Source organism: Odocoileus virginianus, chromosome 2, assembly GCF_023699985.2.
Source record: "Odocoileus virginianus isolate 20LAN1187 ecotype Illinois chromosome 2, Ovbor_1.2, whole genome shotgun sequence".
NCBI classification, from domain to species: domain Eukaryota; kingdom Metazoa; phylum Chordata; class Mammalia; order Artiodactyla; family Cervidae; genus Odocoileus; species Odocoileus virginianus.
In genome coordinates this window covers 7,352,214-7,371,585 of record NC_069675.1, presented here as the reverse complement: position 1 = coordinate 7,371,585, position 19,372 = coordinate 7,352,214, and the positions used below count along the sequence as shown (strand labels likewise).

General features: G+C 47.5%; 2 protein-coding genes across 3 annotated transcripts in view; one reads left to right on the top strand and one right to left on the bottom strand.

Moving 5' to 3' along the window:
- The first annotated feature begins 518 nt into the window (after nucleotides 1-518).
- Nucleotides 519-12,837, top strand: MFSD9 (major facilitator superfamily domain containing 9). The gene is made up of 6 exons (XM_020874846.2): nucleotides 519-714; nucleotides 1,747-1,834; nucleotides 2,807-2,850; nucleotides 6,234-6,363; nucleotides 8,099-8,308; nucleotides 9,858-12,837. Exons 1-6 carry the CDS (start codon nucleotides 541-543, stop codon nucleotides 10,646-10,648), a joined length of 1,437 nt encoding a protein of 478 aa, XP_020730505.2. The 5' UTR covers nucleotides 519-540; the 3' UTR covers nucleotides 10,649-12,837.
- A 3,328-nt stretch (nucleotides 12,838-16,165) lies between these two features.
- The window catches only part of SLC9A2 (solute carrier family 9 member A2), an 88,149-nt gene continuing 84,942 nt past the window's right edge, over nucleotides 16,166-19,372 (bottom strand). For both annotated transcript variants that reach the window (XM_020874893.2, XM_070475608.1), the window contains one exon: nucleotides 16,166-18,792. In XM_020874893.2, the coding sequence (XP_020730552.1) occupies nucleotides 18,422-18,792 (371 nt within the window). In that variant the 3' untranslated portion in view covers nucleotides 16,166-18,421. The remainder of the gene's footprint in view (nucleotides 18,793-19,372) is intronic.

Sequence of the window (19,372 nt, the reverse complement as noted above, 5' to 3'; positions counted from 1 at the left end):
AAGTGAGCCGCTCTCGCAGGTCACAGAAAAAGCGCTGGGGCCACGTTTGTATTAATATATAGACTCCTCACCCCTCCAGGAGGCTGGTCCACACTGGGTCCTCCTGTGTTTCAAGTGGGAAAAACGAAGCTGGGAGGGGCCGAAGGTTCTTTCTCCAGGTCAGTCATCGACAACAAGGCACGCCCACTCAGAGTCTCTTCCCGCCAAAGCCGGCGATCCCCGAGGACACCCCGTCACTTCTGAGCTAAAAGCTCATCATCGCAATTCCCTCCAGCCAGGCAATGGCTCTTTATCCCCAGGGTGCGCAGAGCGTCATCACCACCATCACAAAGCTGGCGCATCCCGCACGGACGCCCGTTCTCTGGGCGGAGCGCGAACCCGCCGGGCCGTGCGGAGCCCGCCTCGCTGCGCCTGCGTCGGAAGCTCCGCCCCTGAAAGAAGGTGAGAGGCGCGCGGCTCTGCGCTGGCGCAGCCGCTGGCTTCCGCCGGGGGCGGGGCCGGCGCGCCGAGGGCGGGCCCGCCCGCTAGCCCCCCGCGCGCATGCGCATGGAGCCGGGGAAACAGTCCAGCGGCATGGCCCCGGACCGGGGTTTGATATCAGCAACCCCGAGATCGCGGCAGGAACCTGGGACGGGGACCCAGGAGGGGGCTCCCGGCCCCGGAGCCGTTCGAGCCCGCCGCTTCCTGCTCTGCCTCTACCTCGTAGGCTTCCTGGTGAGTAACTGCGGGGCCAGCGGGCTGTGTCCGCGACCTGGATCCCGACCAAGGTGCTTTTCCTTGTACATCCTGAGTGGTCGCCAGGCTCTTCGAGGGCTGGAAACCTGCGACCCGCCTGGTGATGCCTCCCTACCTCTCAGGTCCCTTCTTGCCCCACACCCCCTCCTTCACACTGCACCTGGCCACAGATGAGGCTTGCCCCTCTCGCCCACGCCGAGGCCAGTTCGCCCCCACCCTCACCCCAGCCCCGCGATTTAAGACTCTTCGGCACCAGGCTCAGGAGTGACTCGGTGATCGAGCCACGCACAAGGGTGACCCCGGGTGGTAGATGCTGCGACCGGTGCGTCGCCCAGCAGGGCGGTGGCTTCAGGTGTGGTAGGAGCAAACAGGCCCTTTTTACTAGGCCTTGTAGGAAAGTCGCTGTTGATAACCCTTCTTGGGCAGAATTAGGTACATTTTCAGAGCTCCCAGGTGGCGCTAGTGGTAAACAATCCGCCTGCCTATGCAGGAGACAGACACCATTGGATTCCTGGGTGGGGAGTGAGTTTGATCCCTGGGTGGGGAAGGATCCCTTGGAGAAGGAAATGGCAGCCCATTCCAGTGTTTTTGCCTGAAAAATTCCATGGACAAAGGACCTTGTCGGGTTATGCTCCATGGGGTCTCAAAGAGGCAGATACAACTGTGCTAGGAAGCATGCATTAAACTTGACAGACTGTTGAACACCTTGCACTGAGGTTGGGGGAGTAGAATGTCTTCTTGCTTCTCTCCTGGCTCAGTAGAGCTCAGCACCCTAACCTTAGTCAGGCACTAGACTGGAGAGTCATGGCTGTGGTTGTAACACACTGTATATGGATTTCTCCATACCTTTAACCAGATGAGTGTATCTTACTGTAGAATGCAATTATGAGTTCTTGTTTGCTCAAAAATTTAGATATTGTCCTTAAAAAATCAGCTTATAATCAGGATCCCACTTTAAAAATACTGAGGCCCCTGTTTCTAATTTGCATTAACCAGCAATTTGTTGTTTAGGATTTGTTTGGTGTGAGCATGGTTGTGCCTTTACTGAGCGTTCATGTCAAGTCTCTTGGAGCAAGTCCAACAGTTGCTGGGATAGTAGGTGAGTAGGTTAATCCTGCACTTTTTCAGAGCACGGAATTTTAAGCCCCCTGGACTGAGTACCTGGAAACAAATCAGTCTTTTAGCTAAGGTAACTTACTGAGTCTCTCCAGGGGTTCTGGTCATGCATGTTAATAAGGGTCAGGTATCGACGCCTGCCTGCAGGGACCTGTAACCTAATGGGAGAGCAGAGAGACATGATCTACAGAAATCACACCACGAGGAACAGAGTGCTTACAGGCTTCCTTCACCACCACTAGAAGCACAGAGGGCTTCTCTCTCTGTGCAGCATAGAATCTCCATCCAGAAGTTGTCGATTTACCCAGGGAATAGTGGGGGTAGGATTCTGATAATTAATGAGAAATTGATAAAAACTCACAGCCTTTGATCATTCAAAAACGAGAAGAGCAGATGAGTTGCAGGGGGGTGGGGTGGATTGTACATAATATTTGGAAACTCCTGAGCCACACTATGGCTTGCATTTCCCTGGAAAAGTGTATGTTGAGTTATATTGGCCCACCCAGCAGAGGGAAGGGGTCTTTGAAGAGCAGAAAGAATGTATTCAATAATAGGATGGAGCTGAAAGCACTCCATAAAACTTTGTAAGTTCTTTACAAAGCAAGCATTTTATAAAACTGAAATGTTAGGGACATAGGAGGTAATATTAACATTTCAAGACTTAATCGAGACTTTGTGGGATTCAGATTTATGGTCCTGCATGCATGCCTCACACAGGGTAAGAAGCACTCTCTCAGGGTCCCTATGGGAGACCTCGGCCTTCAGTCTCTTCTTCTTTCCCTCAATTTTACTCTGAAGACCCGTACTAAATCTTGTATGACCTGACTCTCCCATCTGAAAAAAGTATGCTCATTTCCTTTTTAAAACAGTCTTTTTCTCCTAATGTTTTCTGTTAATTTTACCCATCTTCTTGATGAATCTAGCTTATTTTACAGATGTCACTTGTTTTTTGCAGGCTCCTCCTATGGCATTTTGCAGCTCTTTTCCAGCACGCTAGTGGTAAGTTCTCTTCCGTCTGGCAGCACATCTCAAAAGCCCCCATGCCCAAAAGACCGCATGCCTCTAAGGGCCATCCATCACGGCTGTAGAAAAATCAGGGCTTGAGGTTTACCCAAAAGGAAGTTTGTGGATGGCGAGGACCTAAGTGTCCTTAGACCACAAAAGATGCGTTGGTCATCTCTCCCTTAGTCAACCTCTGAGAAGACATAGGCCTGAAGGGGTTGGATGGCTAGATCTAAAAGGACCTGGTTGAGTCATAGTGAGCGCCTGCTATTTAAATCATAGCGTGTTCTTCCCAGGATTACTTTCTACTAGAAGAAGAGGATGCAAACAGCCATTATGACCAGTTTTGTTTGTTTCAAGTAATTGACAGTCATCAAACCCATTCAGATCCTTGGATTCTATGTGAAGTTGTGCCTTTTGAATGACATGGCTTATCAGTTATAAAACTTAAGTGTATAGACAGAGGAGCCACTGGCAGTAATGGGTTGGACATTGACCATAGAAAGTAGAAACACCCAGAGCTGATCTTGCCAACCCCACCCACTTCTTCTTTTATTATTGGCCATGCTCTTTGGGCATGTGGGATCCTAGTTTCCCGATCAGAGATCAAACTGGTGCCCCCTGTGTTGGAAGCTCGGAGTCTTAACCACTGGGCCTCCAAGGCAGTTCCCCACCACTCCTACTTCTGACCGTGCAGTGGTTTGAAATTCAGAATCCTTCACTGATTCTGTGTGCCCTCTATGTAATACTGGTCCTGGGGCCTCAGCCTCCAGAGGTTCATGCAGTTCAAACAGAAAAGTCAGTTTGGTTCCAGGGACTGATCAGCTGTGACCTTGGTCTAAATAACTGGTGTCACCTCGAGTGAGCACCAGGTACGTACAGCACTGTGCTTCCCAAGAGTGGCTCATGTGTGAAATATATTTTAATATCAGGGAGCAATCTGGTGAGATTCCATTACAAATCCTAATTTATCTTTGTTACAGTGTTTCATGCTTTAAATTGGTATAGCAGCAATAGTCATACTCTTATTTAATCATTAAAATGACCCAGGAAAATAGTAGTCTGCCTTTTATTGAGGAGGAGATTAAAACTTAAACAGTTTAAGTAATTTGACAAGGTCACCTAATCCCAGTATCTAAACTCTAAGTGCTTTTTCTCTCCATGCCATCTGCCTCTGCCTTAATCTAAAAAAGTAAATAGATAACAAGTATCAAACTGTATAGGAAACTAATGCATTTACTTGTAGGGCAGCACATCATATTTCATATTCTTTCTCATGAGAGAACAGTCTGGGATACATCTTAGTAAATATCTTTTCTGTTGTCTTTGGGAACTCCATACCAAAATACTTTAGATGTGTGTGTATAGTGGCTTCCCAGGTGGTTCAGTGGTAAAGAATCCGCCTGCCAATGCAGCAGATGCAGTTTTGATCCCTGGGTAGGGAAGATCTTTTGGAGGAGGACATGGCAACCCACTCCAGTGTTCTTGCCTGGAGAATCCCATGGACAGAGGAGCCTGGCGGGCTACAGTCCATGGGGTCACAAAGAATCATACACAACTGAGCATTCACACACGTGTATATATTAGACCAGTTAAATCGCAGTGTATTTTAAATACTCCAGTGCCTTTCTCCTACTGGACTCTGACCTCCCTGAGAATACAGACCAGGCTTGATTTGTTTATCAGCAGCCTTGATCAGAGAACCTGGAACGCAGCAGCGCTTTATGAGTTTTTATTGCCAGCCATGGCCCAACCCTGTTTTTCAAATTGATCCTTTGCTTTATGACAGTAGTGCTTGCAAAGCACATATCATAGATCTCAGCTGTAATTTAATGAGACCCTTCCTTAGACATCCTTCCGTTAAAGGAATACCTACTTAAAGTGTCTTCTTTAACCACTACTTTTGTAAGTACATATTTTAATTAAAAGTTTTATGAAAGCATTTTAATTTTAAAAATAAATATTTTCGAAGAAAAGGTTTGCTCAATCACGTGAGGTTAATATTTTTTTCATATGTGTATTTTAATAAAAATGACCAGCGTTTATTACCTGTGATACGTCAGGATCTGCTCTTGGCACATTATTACATTTAATCTTCATAATAACCAGTCTCAACCACCAGTCTGGGAGTTGTGGATTTCTAATGATTCATTTTAACTCAAAGCATGTAGCAAGTGTTGATGGGGATGGGGAATGGCTGAGGCAGATATGATTACTCCAACTTTATGGTAGAGAAACCGACCTCAGATACACCTGTGTGTGTAATTATCTTGACTGATGCCCGGGTCATATGTGGAATGATGAGAGTTCGGAGCTGAACCCGGACAGCCTGGCCCAGGGCCCAGGGCATTAACTGCCAGATTACATCATGCCCTATGAACACGGGAGGCCAGTGACCTCTCCCACGTTGAAAGAGGGGAGAATTTCTAAACTGTTGAAAAGTGAGGAAAGATAAAAGCGACTTTTTCACAACATGAAATGATGTTCAAGATATACTGTTAAGTGGAAAAGCATGTTCCAAAATGGAATGTATAGTATGGTCATTTTGTTAAAAACATAGGGGGCTTCCGTGGTGGCTCAATGGTGAAGAATCCACCAGCCACTGCAGGAGACACAGATTCGATCCCCGGTCTGGGAACATCCCACATGTCACAGAGCAACTAAGCCCGTGCACCGCAGCTGTTGAGCCTGTGCTCTGGAACCTGTGAGCCACAGATCGTGAGCCTTGTCCTGCAGCTACTGAAGCCCATACACTTGAGCCCGTGCTCCTCCGCAAGAGATGGTACCACAGTATGAAACCCCTACACCACAACTGGAGAGTAGCCCCCACTCTCTGCACCGAGAGAAAAGCCCATGCAGCAACGAAGACCCAGCACAGCCAAAAATATATGTATACATGTTTTCTAAAAAGTATAAAGGGAGGAAATGATCAGGTCTCAAGGGACCATTTAAAAAAAAAAAAAACATGTCGATTCAGGATTATGAGGTTTTATATTCATTTTGTTTTTCAGTGTTTTCTAAATTTCTAAACCGTGAATATAGTTGCTAAGAAGTTAAGTTGCATGAAGTATTGAGAATAAGACAAAATGAGGCTTTAGAAATTATCCTTCACTATCTTTACAGCCTTTCTTTGCTACCAGGTCATCATAGATGCATCATCTGGTAACTTAGGCTGTTGAAAAACTATTGTATTTTCCCACTTCACATGGGAAAGGCCAGAGAACATAATTTATGTGGCAAGGGACATAACAGAATTGATCTGTGGATCTTAAACCCGGCTCCCCCGTGATTTCCATGGGGTCACATGTTGGGGGGTTTCCGGGGCGGCCAGGTTGTTTTAACGGGAGTCAGAGGCTTTCTGCTGCCCCCTGCTTCCTCAGGGCTGCTGGAGTGACGTCGTCGGAAGACGGTCTTCCTTACTGGTGTGCATCCTGTGCAGTGCCCTGGGTTACCTTATGCTTGGAGCATCTACCAACGTGTTCCTGTTCACCCTGGCTAGAGTCCCTGCAGGTGAGTTCTCGCCCCGTGGCTGGGTGTCCATCCAGAAACAATCAGTTTATGCGTCTGCATCCAGAGAGCCTGTCCCTGCCTAGCAGCGCCTCTTGGAGCAGACTTTACTTTTTAATATTTATTTATTTTTAGCTGCACGGCGTCTTTTTTTCTCTGCATGGGCTCTCTCTAGTCGCAGAGAGTGGGGGCTCTTCTCTGGCTGTGGTGTGCAGGTTTCTGATCTCCGTGGCTTCTCCTGTGGCCAAGCATGGACTCTAGAGTGCGTGGGCTTCAGTAGTTGTGGCTCTAGGGCTTAATTGCCCTGCAGCATGTGGGGTCTTCCCAGACCAGTGATGGAACCCATCTCTCTTGCACTGCAAAAGCGGATTCTTAACCACTGGACCATCAGGGGAGTCCCTGGTTAGACTTTATGTGCAGAGCCTATCATGATGATAGCAGTTACAACTGTAACACCGGCCGCTGCTGTCGACCAAGCACTCGCCACCACCAGGCTCTTCTGACGGCTCCAGGATTACAGACCTTGCACTCACAGAGCCTGAGCCCTCCTCGCCCCTCAGCATGAACACCCATGCCTCAGTCATAGGACCTGAGTGCTGCCAGTCCACCTCTCTGCATCCGGTCAGTAGGAATTCCTTAGATGTCTTCGGCCAGCACCACAGTTGCTGTTCTCTCCCTCGGTGAGCTTGTAGTTTTGAAATTGGGCTTCCTGACCTCAAATTGAGACAAGAGCAGCAGCAGTCAGGCCCACTATATGTTGGTCAGGATGGTGGACGGCCTGTGGCTTTAGCATCTGTCCACGTGTGAGTGTGTGTGGGTGTTCAGCAGACGGTGACACACGCATCCGTTATATCAGCACGAGGTTGAGGAATGTAGAGGTGTTACATACATTGTCATCTCTCATTAAGGCAGGTCACAGCTTTCAGCTTGTCAACAAACTCCCAAGCTGCTTGTGGTAGGAAGTCGGCATTGGTTAGATGATCATGTCATAGTGTTTTTATACTTTCAGTTGCCCTCTGTCTTTCATACCCTGCTCTGTTTCTCTTTATAGCACTTATCACCCTCCTGTGTCTGTGTGTGTGTAAAATGATATGTAGGCTCTGTGAGAACAGGGATGAGTGTCTGTTTTATTTTGGTTTTTTTCCCTTTGTTCCTTCCGTTATCCTCAGGGTCACGGTGAGTGCTGGGCTTGCAGAAGGCACATGGGAATTGTTTATTTACTGAGCAAATAAAGCATGGTCAGTCTTTGCATAGAAACCACCATAAACTGCCCTTGGACCGCAGACATGACTGGAGACCCTGGAATGTCCTGGTGGAAGGTGGACAAGCTGAGGGCTCTGGGAGCTTGGTTCAGATGAAGGTGACCCACTCGGGTCTGGGGCTGGGCCAGGAGTCCAGCCACAGTGGGGTGGGACCTGTAAGCCTTACAACAGAGGTTCCCAACCTTTCTGACATCAGGGACAGGTTTCATGGAAGATAGTTTTTCCATTAAGGGAACAAGATGATTTTGGGGTGATTTAAACACACCACATTTCTAATGCACTTTATTTCTATTGTTTTTACATCAGCTCCACCTCAGACCATTAGGCATTAGATCCAGGTGGGTGGAGACCGCTGCCTTAGAGGGTCATGGAAAACTGAGATCAGAACTCCATCACGGATGAAGATGAAGCTCAGGATCCCAAGTGAGATACTTTGGGTTGGAAAATGCACAGACGCATTTCTTGTTGCCTCGCAGGTATCTTTAAGCACACACTCTCCATCTCAAGGGCCCTGCTCGCTGATCTGGTCACAGAGGAGGAACGGCCAGTGGTGCTGGGACAGTTCAACACGGCGTCCAGCATGGGCTTCATCTTGGGCCCAGTGGTCGGCGGGTATCTGGCTGAACTGGATGGTGGGTTTTATCTCACGGCCTTCGTCTGCTCTTCTGTCTTCGTTCTCAACGCTGGTAAGTTGACATGAATCATGAGGAGGTGGTTTGCTTGATGTGTTTATCCCAACCAGTCTTGCCCACTTTCTCTCATTACAGTGTTTTCCTTAGAATGTATTCTGTTCGTGCTCAGTCGTATCCAACTCTTTGCAACTCCATGGACCGGGTTCCTCTGTCCATGGGATTTCCCAGGCAAGAATATTGAGTGGGTTGCCATTTCCTTCTCCAGGGGAATCTTCCTGACCCAGGAATCAGACCCACATCTCCTGTGTCTCCTGCATTGCAGGTGGATTCTTTACCTAGTAAGCCATCAGGGAAGCCGTTTCTTAGGACAGGCAGACTCATTACTCACAGAGGACAGTCCGGTCACGTCGGCCCTGCTGGGACCGCTGTGCCTCTGGGTCTGTGTGTCTCTCTCAGGCCCACTTGGTGTGGGCCGGCCACCCTCTGCCTCCCCGACAAATGTTGGCTTCTTGCAGGAGGACTCTAATCCAGTCTTTCCTCCACCTACAGTGTTCTTTTCACATATTTATACTGACTGTTTCTTGGCTGATTATTCAATTTTCAGATGTTTGCTTGCTTAGACTGGCTGTCCCTGATCCTTGTCTAAAATAACTCAATTTTTTGGTAGCACTTCTGAAATCAGAAGTTTATTTTCTTATGTTCTGTTCCCCCACCACGTACACAGTTAGAAAATAAAGTCCACAAGGATAGGAGCATTCAGTCAACATTAGTCGCTATGATCATTTAAAGTATACTCTTCCTCTTGGTTCATCAGCAACAGTCCTTTTGCACTTGTATCAAGGTTCTGTGAAACGTCCAAGGCCCGTGGTCAAGGATGAGTACAGATGAAAAGCCCTCACAGGCCCACATTCTCTGTGGCTGGTTTCCTGCATGAATCAGTTCTCCCTAGCTCCTGGTCCACTTACACTGTGTTTCGAGGAACCACAGGCTTGTTGGTGAGAAAGCCCCAGGCAGGTCTGAGCAGCATTGGCCCACGTGGTGCTGCAGTGATGAAGGGCTGAAAACCACGGGGATGAGTTCAGAAAGATTTCCAAGAAGGGCAGGTTTGAGTGTGAAAGAAAGGGTCATTCGCTCAGTCGTGTCCAACTCTTTGCGACCCCATGGGCTGCAGCACTCCAGGCCTCCCTGTCCATCACCAACTCCCGGACCTTGCTCAAACTCATGTCCATCAAGTCGGTGATGCTGTCCAACCATCTCATCCTGTGTCCCCTTCTCCTCCTGCCTTCTATCTTTCCCAGCATCAGGGTCTTTTCCAGTGAGTCGGTTCTCTGTATCAGGTGGCCAAAGTATTGGAACTTCAGCTTTAGCATCCGTCCTTCCAGTGAATATTCAGAGTTGGTTTCCTTTCTTAAGGTGAATAGCAGAATTCTGATATCAAAATGGAGTCTAAGTAGCTGTGGGAATGGTTAAAAACAGGTTTCAAAAATCCACCTAGTAAGTGGACTAATACAGGAAAAAGAGTAGTGGCTCCCCCCGAGAAGGCCCTGCCGGATTCTCTGCCAGATTCTCTGCGGCTCTAACAGGTCTTATCCCATGTTGACAGGTCTCGTTTGGCTGTTTCCATGGAGTGAAGTAAAACTCAGCAGTCCAGAGGATGACTCGCCACGGGGTAGGAACCAGGCGCTTTGGGGAAAGACAGACTCTGCCATGCAGAGGGCAGCCAGCCCCCAGGGGACCCCAGTGAGCAAGGGGCCGGCCAGCCTCCCCTGGGCGGAGGTGCTGGCCACCCTGCGGGGCCTGAGGAGCCTGGTGCTCTCCGCCCTGTGGGTCGTGTTCGTGGTGCGCCTGCTGATGGCCGTGGCCGTCATGCTCTACTACAGTAACTTCGTCCTGGCCCTGGAGGAGCGCTTCGGCATGGGGCCCCGGGCGGCCGGCTACCTCACCAGCTGCAGCAGCGCCCTGGGGGTCCTGGCTGGCTTCGCCCTGGGACCCCTCCTGCGGCTGTACGGGCACCAGTCGTACCGGCTCCTGCTGCACTCCACTGTGCTCACGTCTGCGCTGCTGCTGCTCTTCGCCTCGGCACGCAGCCTGGACGTCGCGGTCGCCTGCTCCGTGCTCCTGTCCTTCTCCACCGCCATCGGCAGGACCTGCATCACCGACCTCCAGCTGACCGTGGGCGGGGTGCGGGCCAGCGGCAGCCTCCTGGGCATGGGGCAGTCGGTGACAGCTGTGGGCCGGGTCCTTGCCCCCATCCTCTCGGGGGTGGCCCAGGAGGTGAGCCCCTGCGGCCCTCCCGGCCTGGGGGCGGCCTTAGGCTTCGTGGCGGTTGTCATCATGTCACGAAACAGACCTCAGTCCAGCGGCCAAGGGGATGATGAATTAAAAAGCAAGTAGGTGGATTTAGACAGCGGGAAGAGACAAAGCCAGAGCTGCATGGATGTGGGCAGAGGCCCCGAGATGGGTGCTATGGAAAGGATCAGTGGTGATGAGAAATGACTTCTCTCCAAAAAGAAGCTCTGGTGGCGGGTGTCCCATCAGGCCTGCGGGACACTCAGAATCAAGATGGCACACACACGTGAAGACGGGAGTCGAGCTTGGCCGGAGGGGAAGGTAGTCAGCGTTTCCCCAAGAGTCTGCTCTTCATCTGGACAGTGAGCCTGGGGCTTTCAAGGGGAAATGGTGGTGGGCTCACAGGAGGGGAGAGACTACAGGGATGTCCCTGCTGAGCAAAAGTAAGGAAACGTGAATGAAATTTTGGTTAGCTGGATGCAGGTGTCAGGTGAAGTTCCATAAGCTCCAAGGAGGCTTTTCTGCCACCAAAATGCCGGAGATCAAAGAAGCTGCTATACTGAAACCAGCTTGTCCCTTCTTCAGGGCCTCACGGTGTTCCACCCGGGATGCTGGCTCAAAACCAGAGAGGCCCATCTGAGCCCTTGGGCCCACGCGAGGCCCTGGAACCTGTGTGTTTAGTGAGTCCGGCTTCCAGCTTCTCCTGGAGGTAGGGAAAGGGTCATTCCGAGACCTGCTGGTTTGGGTTCAAGTAAAAGTCAGAGACTGGGTTGTTACTAGTAGCTAACGTGTTTGCACTGTCTGTTAAAATCATGTGAGCACACGCAGGGGCGGCTCCCGGCAGTCACACTTAAACCAGGGGAACCCGGTCCCCTGTGCTCCATGTCCCCGATGCCCCGCCCTGCACAGGCCCGAGCCTGCCTGCAGCCACATCTCCCGGAGCCCAGGCGTGATGATCTGTCTGCTCCTGGAAGAGGGGAAAGAACCTGGTGGAGAAACCAAACCCCTTAAATGCTTCTCAGATGAACGTCTTCTTCAGGATAAGAGAGAAGCTGGCCTCAGGCCCTGTCACAGGTGCTATAGTGTCTTTGTTGAAAATCAATTCCTCTCTTTCATGTTGACATCACACCTGGGAACAGAAGTGCCGTGTTGACCTACAGGGAAACATTCTGGGTGCCTCCAGGGGCCCTGAGTAGGGTGAGCACAGATGCCCGGGAGGCTTTGCAAGCACTCGCTGACCCTCCAAGGTGACGTCAGTTACTGGTACTGGTAGTTAGGGGCCCCCTCTCTCCACACAGACCCCCAGAGCTCACGCTCCTTTCGGTCCTTTTAATCAGTCTGCTAGGGTTGTATTCCAGTCTTCCACCTGATGTGTGTAATTATAAATGATGCTTTAATACACTAATTTGTTATAACTTTAATACTTGCTACTTGCAGAGCAGAAAAAGATGTTCTGCAGCTGTAGACGTTGTGTGTTGGGTAAACTCAAATATTTATGATGAAGAATTAACTGCAAGTTTGAAGTTTGTCCCCGTTCCTGTTTAGCTACAAGAAAAATGTTAGCTTCTTATAAGTATGAACTTTTGTACAAGTGCTTTTGAGGAAACCAAAATATATAAAATGGCCTCACTCTGGGTGAGTGTACCAAGTTGTCACAGAGATTAGACTCAGAGGAACAATATATTATCAAGGGTTTATGCAATGAAGGACAATTTCAAAAGAATTTCTCTAAAGAAAATAGAGAAATATTTCTTCACTCTCAGAAATAGGTTTCTGAAAAGCTCTTAAATCTAGCCATGTGTTTATTTTTGTAAACTATAGCACTTTATTTTTGAAGTTATAAAAGCGTGTACACTCAATGAGGTTTTATAACGAACTAGAGACATAGAAATACTGAGAACCCTAAAAACATCTCAGTGTGGAAAGCAGAGACACAATTTTGTTATTCTCTACTACTACAAATTTTAGTGTTTTGTTCAGTGTGGAAAGCAGAGACACAATTTTGTTATTCTCTACTACTACAAATTTTAGTGTTTTGTTCGCGTGGTTTTTTCAGATATTTATATTAGATAGTCTAACATGTTGCTACTCGAAGTGTGGGCCGGGGACCAGCCACGTCCCGTCCCTGGAGCTCCTCGGACATGCAGACACTGGCCCACCCCATGCCTGCGGGAGTCATTTGCACAAGACACCCAGCTGCTTTTTTGCACAGTTAAGTTTGAAAACCACCACCAGTCTGATGGACACTGTTTGTTTATAGTATGACCTCAGGGAAATTAAATCTGCTCAAAGTTTGGGTTGTTTGTTTGTTTTTTAATTTTCTTGAGTATCTTCTGTCATCTTTTACAATGTGTTAGGTCAAGCCACATGAAACTGCAGTTTTTACTGAAGTTTACATCTGGTTCAACTTAAATGAACTGTTATAATGAAATCTCACTTCAGAGGCATTGAATGTGCCCGAGAAGATTGTGAAGGAAATGGCCCCCTGTCCAGCACTGCGTTAGCACCGCCGGTACATTCTGTGAAACAGCCTGGGGCTTGGGCATCTGAAAGACCTGGCCTTTTCCAAAGAGGAAGGCGCGCCTGTGCGCATGTCCACCTGTTCACGTGTTCGGAGGGATGAGCAGGGAGGGAGCGGAGTGTGCCTGGCTAGCAGAGACATGTACCCGGCTCCACACCCAGGGACCTGTGCCCTCCTGGATCCTGAGGTCTGGAGGGTTATACCTGCAGCATGGAAGCAGGGGGCTGGAGTGGGGCTCCTCTGCCCTGGCTCCCTGTTAAGAGTCGCCTGATGCCCAGAGCCTGCCCTGCACCTCAGGGCAGCCCCAGGTGCTCAGCGCACACCCAGAGCTGAGCATTGCGGGGCTAGATGCTTACCCACCAGGCTCCGGGTAACCTTGTGTGCTATCACGACGGGGAGCCCTAAGCATTCATGCTGGATGGTCTTCCAGGGGCCTTCTCCTTCCAGGAAGCCCCCTCTGGCAGCAGGGAGGGGGACCAGCTGGAGGCAGGGGAAGTAGTCTGGGCTGAGCAGCAGGGGGCAAGGGGGGCGTGAGGCTGGAGGGAGACGGAAGGAGGGAGAGTCCCGGAGACTGGGAGGGGCTGCGGTGCCGCCCAGGTGTCTGGTCTGGCGGAGCTCTGCCAGCCTTGAGAGCCTCCGCCCACGTGTCCAGTACACTGTGCCCTTCCTGTGTTACCTGACAGGGAACATTTATGGAACATTCAGAACACAGCAGGCGTCTTTCTGAGGACACGTGTAAGACATGGAGCAATCTGTCGGGGTGAGAGGCAACCCACCTGGGGAAATTTTAGGCATGTGGGAACTGCTGGAAGGGAAGAGCTTTTCGTTTGGAATCCACAGTAGAAGCCAGCCTGGGCTTCCCAGGTGGTGCAGTGGCAAAGAATCTGCCGGCAGTGCAGGAGCTGAGGGAGACGCAGGTTCAATCCCTGGGTCAGGAAGATCCCCTGGAGGAGGAAATGGCAACCCGCTCCAGTATGCTTGCCTGGGAAATCCTATGGGCAGAGGAGCCTGGTAGGCTACAGCCCATGGGGCCGCAAAACAGACACGACTTAATGACTAAACAACAACATTCTAAAATACATCTTGATAGTAAAAATAAGCCCTTGGCTTGTAAACCATATCATATCCAGTACATACATAATCTGAAATTTATTCTATACTGATGGTGAGCTGATTGTTTTCAGATAACAGGTCATCACAGTAGAATTTATTTCTAATTTAATATAAAAATACTTAAAAGTGAAAGTCGTTCAGTCATGTCCAACTCTTTGCAACCCCATGGACTACACAGTCCATAGATTTCTCCAGGCCACAATACTGGAGTGGGTAGCTGTTCCCTTCTCCATGGGATTTTCCCAACCCAGGGATCAAACCCAGGTCTTTCACATTGCAGCTCACATCCCTGAGCTATCAGGGAAGCCCAACTTACTTAAAAAACATTATTTTTACTTTATATCTGTTTTTCTCAAGTATCTAAACTCACCATTTTACAGATAACTGTGAAAACAAAGCTAACAAAATTTCTACTGTGTTCTTGATTCAATACATTTTAAGTGTGCCGATTCTTATTTTGAATACAGATTCTCTCAAATAGTTTTGTGTTGTTCCTCAAGGGGAAAAGATAATTACAAACATTAAAGATTGTTAATTATTGCTAATGAACAATATAAAAATGGACTGTAAAGATCTTGTTGGAAAAAAGATTTGTATTTTGATTGTTGTTCAGTCGCTTAGTTGTGTCCAACTCTGTGTGACCCTATGGACTGTAGCCTACCAGACTTCTCTGTCCATGGCATTCTCCAGGCAAGAATACTGAAGTGGGTTGTCATTTCCTCCTCCAGGAGATCTTCCCAACCCAAGGATCGAACCCAGGTCTCCTGTGTCTCATGCGTTTTCAGGCAGATTCTTTACCACTGAGACACCTGGGAAGCCCATTTATCCATATTTATTCTTGGATGTTCAGAGATTGGAACTCACGCTGCCAGTTATGGCCACAAAATTTAAAAAATAATTTTAAAAGTTGCTTTAAAGATGACTTGAAAAAATAATTTAAAAAGTAAAGTACCAGCAAGCTACACATTTTGCTGTAAAAGTGGGGAAAACAAAAACAGAAAACCCCAGAATACTCATGAGCCTGACTTGTTCAGACTGATGAAAGAAATCAATATTCAGTGTTCAGGCCTCAAGAGATAATGTCACAGCTACTTCAACTGGACAAAGAAACCCTTCTATCACTCTTTTTTTTTTTTCTTCTATCACTCTTGAAAGAGTAAAGTCAAGTATGCACAATGAACTAATAAAATACTATAGTTCTCATACTTGTTTGTGAAATGCCAGTTTTAACATAAACGTGATTTGTGTGATGTAGCAAACGCAAAACATGCTGAACATAACCACGCTTCTCTCTTTTTATATAAACACCCATGCCCCGCCCCCCCCCCAAGTAAAATGGTACACCCCCACTACAAAGCTTAGCAAGCGCCCAAGGGAATTTCACTCTAGATGTTTGGGGGCATATACAGCAAACGCATATTTTTAAGAAGTGTCAGACTTTGGGACTCACTTCTAACTGTCTGCTAACTGACATAACTGCTCCCAGCTCCCAACAGCCAGCCTTAGCATCATATATAAAGAAATAAGCTGGGTGCTCCTGTGGTTAAGACTCGGAGCCTCCAATGCAGGGGGCATGGGTTCCATCCCTGATCAGGGAACTAAGATCTCACATGCTGTGTGGTGCAGTCAAAATATAAATTACAATAGTTAAAAATTAAAATAATATATAAATAATATTTATAATAATAAAAACAAGTTAAAAATGTTCCCAAACCTAAAAAAAAAAAATGAAAAGAAAAAAGGAAATAAGCCCTGAATTTGCATTCATAAATAGTTCAAATTTGTTAGCGCAAACACCAAAGACACAGCAAAATTCCATGGTCACATTGGAACTTGATTGTATCAAGTACTATTTGAAACAGGGGAATTATTTATAAGGGTAGGGATGTTTCTGTACCACAGAAATTTAGATTGTTATGATATTTAAAGGGTTTCAACTCCATAGACTCTCCCATAATGTCTAGAATTTAATTACATAAAAAGAAGTATAAAGTTAAATAAAGTCACATTTATTTTTCATTAATTTTACCATTCCACAATTAAGGAAAAATGATATTAATTATAGATAAAATGACGTGTTCATTTTTTAGAAATTGACACAATACCCAAGTTTTTTTTAATCTGACTTTTAATTAGTGAAAGCTGAATTTCGTCTATGTGCTTAACAAGAAGTATCTAATAAACATTTTTATGTTTTCTCCTTCAGTTCCAGAATATTAGATTCCTTGTGATATTTATTAATCTAGGACACCAGGAAAAATCAGGACATCTATTTTAAGGTTATTATTTTACATTTCAACTTTCCATTTCAGATTTCCTAAACTGTAACTTACTCTTCAAAATCTCAAAAATATACATCACATCTCTTGATGAATCACAGTCCTATAATAAAGATTCTACATTAAAATTCAGCTTTAACTTATTTCCAGCAGATGAAATATATACTTTTTATATAAATATTTCCATTTAAAATTAAGAATTTTGGCACAGAGTCCTAAGCTTGTAGTCTTCAAATTGTGTGTACATTGCTTTCCACCAATCAACCTGGGGGAGTCTGGGAAAGAAATGGTACTCTTTTTACACTTGTACCTGGTGTATTTACCCTTCCCTCTGTCTCATGCTTGATAATCCAGCGGTATTCAAGATTTTAGAACATGAGAAAAAAGGGTAGGAGATTTACTTCTCCACATCAGTGAGGGTAGAAGAAAGGGACAAGATCTAAGCCTGAGAATTTCTAAGTACCGGATCTTTTGGATTAATTTATTCTTGTTTTTCCAGCAATTACATGCGGTCACTTGTATCCTTTGCTATGTCTCCAAGAGAGAGACACAGCAAATGTCTCTCCAATGTGAATCCATTGAGAGTGGCTTCATTTCATATCTAAATCCCCAGAAATTTCAAGTTTTGTTCAAGTCAAAATTTTATAGAAAGGTTTTTCAGGGGAAAGTGACAGGCCAAGAAAATCAACAGTCTGAGCGATTCCAGTATTAATCTTTAATGGTTATGTTCCATCTCTGGTCTTTCTGCTGTACTTTTAAAAAGTAGATGAGTAGAATTCATTTTTATATGAAGAATTTGAGCTACTACTTTCTTGACGGGGGAGAGGTAACAAATTAGACTAGTGCAAAAAAAAAAAAAAAAAGAACTCCCACATTCTCCAAAGTGCTTCCTGTATGAAATTCAAAACCTGAATCCCCACCAGTTTGTTAAAGGTCGGAATATCATTTATCTCAACCTTTATCCTTGTCTGCTTGGAGCCTCTGTCCTGGATTAAAAGTTCTAGAATGTTCTACAGAAAAGTCCTAAAGCAGGTGGTCATGGATGGGCGTAACAGGGGATCTCCTGCACCGTCCCCCCAGTATTGCACAAAACCCGCCAGCCGGCTACAAGCGGGCACTGTCCTGTCACCCCTCACCCAGCACATGAGGCCAAGCTTCATCCCACACTGGCCCTGAGTCTGTCACACAGCATAAGCTGGTTTCACCCACACCCTTCACCTTTCTCTTGGTACCATTTAAACACGACGGGGAGATGGAATCTGTACATCACCCACAGACACAGTAGAAAGAGGAACACATTAAAAACCAGCCGACTCTCACAACTTCAGAGGCCCTACAGTCTGGCAGCCAGGCCTCATCTGCCCAGATGTTCTGGCTGTTGGCGTCCTCAGGAATCTCTGCTCCATGCTGTGATCTTTCTTAGCCAACAGCCATCAGCTCAGAATCATCAGGAAACACCCCCCCATCTGGAGCTGATGACCTGCCCCCCATCCTGTGGAAGCTGCCCTGGATGCCGTGGAAAGGTGTTCTGAGTATTTTTAGTGCCATTCACTGAAAAACTAATTACAGATATACATATTTTTTCATAAATAAAATCTGAGGCATATATGTATATATTAAAACTTTCACCAACAAGGGTGTGTTAAAAATTTCAAGTTCTGTCCTTCAAGTTCAATAAAGGCACAAGTGTTTTGGTTTGTTTTCTCTCTTTCTTTAGGCTGGCAAAGAACACAACTGCTAGCAACAAGTCATCAAAGACACTGTAGGGGACTTTTTTCTTTGATTTTCTTCTTCCTGGGATGACCATTTGCCCCATGGATCACTGGCCACTGGCGTGATTTCTACCCAAGGACAGTATTTAGATGCATAGAGTGTTTAAGTGGATTCGTTGCTGTGTCAGGTTGCTAGGTAACTAGCCACAGCTGGGCGGGGCCAGTCCCCCCAGGTCTGCTTTGGCCATTTCCATTAAGGCTTCTCGCTCCCAAATCGACCCTTCTGGTTTCCAGGTTCCGAGGCCCTTCGGACCAGCCTGGGGGGCGGCTTGGGTCGGATGCCTTCGTGGACACGGTCACCCCGCACGGAGCCAAAGTGGCCTTTGGAGAGGAGGGGCTGGCAGAGCATGCCCGGGGTCTGGGGGCACCCCTCTTTACTGTGGGCAGCTGGGGAGCTGTGGGGTTGGTCCTGCCTGGAATCCACGTCCACCTCGTTCTTCCACTCCATCCTATAGGCCTGGGGGGCTTTCTTTGAGAACTGTTCTGGCAAGAAGCGCCTGGCCCGAGGCTGCAGGTTGAGCACCGTGGTCCCCGCCTCCAGGTCGGAGTCGCTGCTGTTGCCACCTGCCAGGGAGCAAAAGAAAGACAGCGTGGGCAGGCATTTTAGGGAGAAGATGATACAAGCAACTGGTCTGGCACCTGCTTGGCCCTCCCTGGGGCTCTGGGGGTCACACAGAAAAGCCAGAGGACTCACCCTGACTCCACCTGAGTCCTGGGACTGTGCATATGCTCTGTGAACATCTGTGTCCACAAGTGTGCACACTTACTAATTCTAAAGAACTTCTGATGTACCAGCTGCTGTACTGAGCACTTTCAAATGCATTAACCTATGGAATCCTCACGATCACCCGCTTTACAGATGAAGTAACTAAGGTTCAAGAGATGTTAGTAAGGGTTGAATGAGTATGTGTGTGCACTAAGTCATGTCTGACTCTTTGTGACCCCATAGACGTAGCCCGCCAGGCTCCTTTGTCTGTGGGATTCTCCAGGCAAGAATACTGGAGTGGGTTGCCATTTCCTTCTCCAGGGGATCTTCCCGACCCAGGGATCGAACCCGTGTCTCCTGTGTCTCCTGCTCTGGCAGGCGGATTTTTTACCACTGGGCCTCCTGCTGGATGTCAGACAGACCATGTGGCAGCAGTTG

Coding starts and splice junctions, on each gene's coding strand:
- MFSD9 (XM_020874846.2), top strand. CDS start 541: ATGCGCATGGAGCCGGGGAAACAGTCCAGCGGCATGGCCCCGGACCGG. Junction 2,851..6,233: donor TCTTTTCCAGCACGCTAGTG/GTAAGTTCTCTT, acceptor CTGCTTCCTCAG/GGCTGCTGGAGTGACGTCGT. Junction 8,309..9,857: donor TGTCTTCGTTCTCAACGCTG/GTAAGTTGACAT, acceptor CCATGTTGACAG/GTCTCGTTTGGCTGTTTCCA.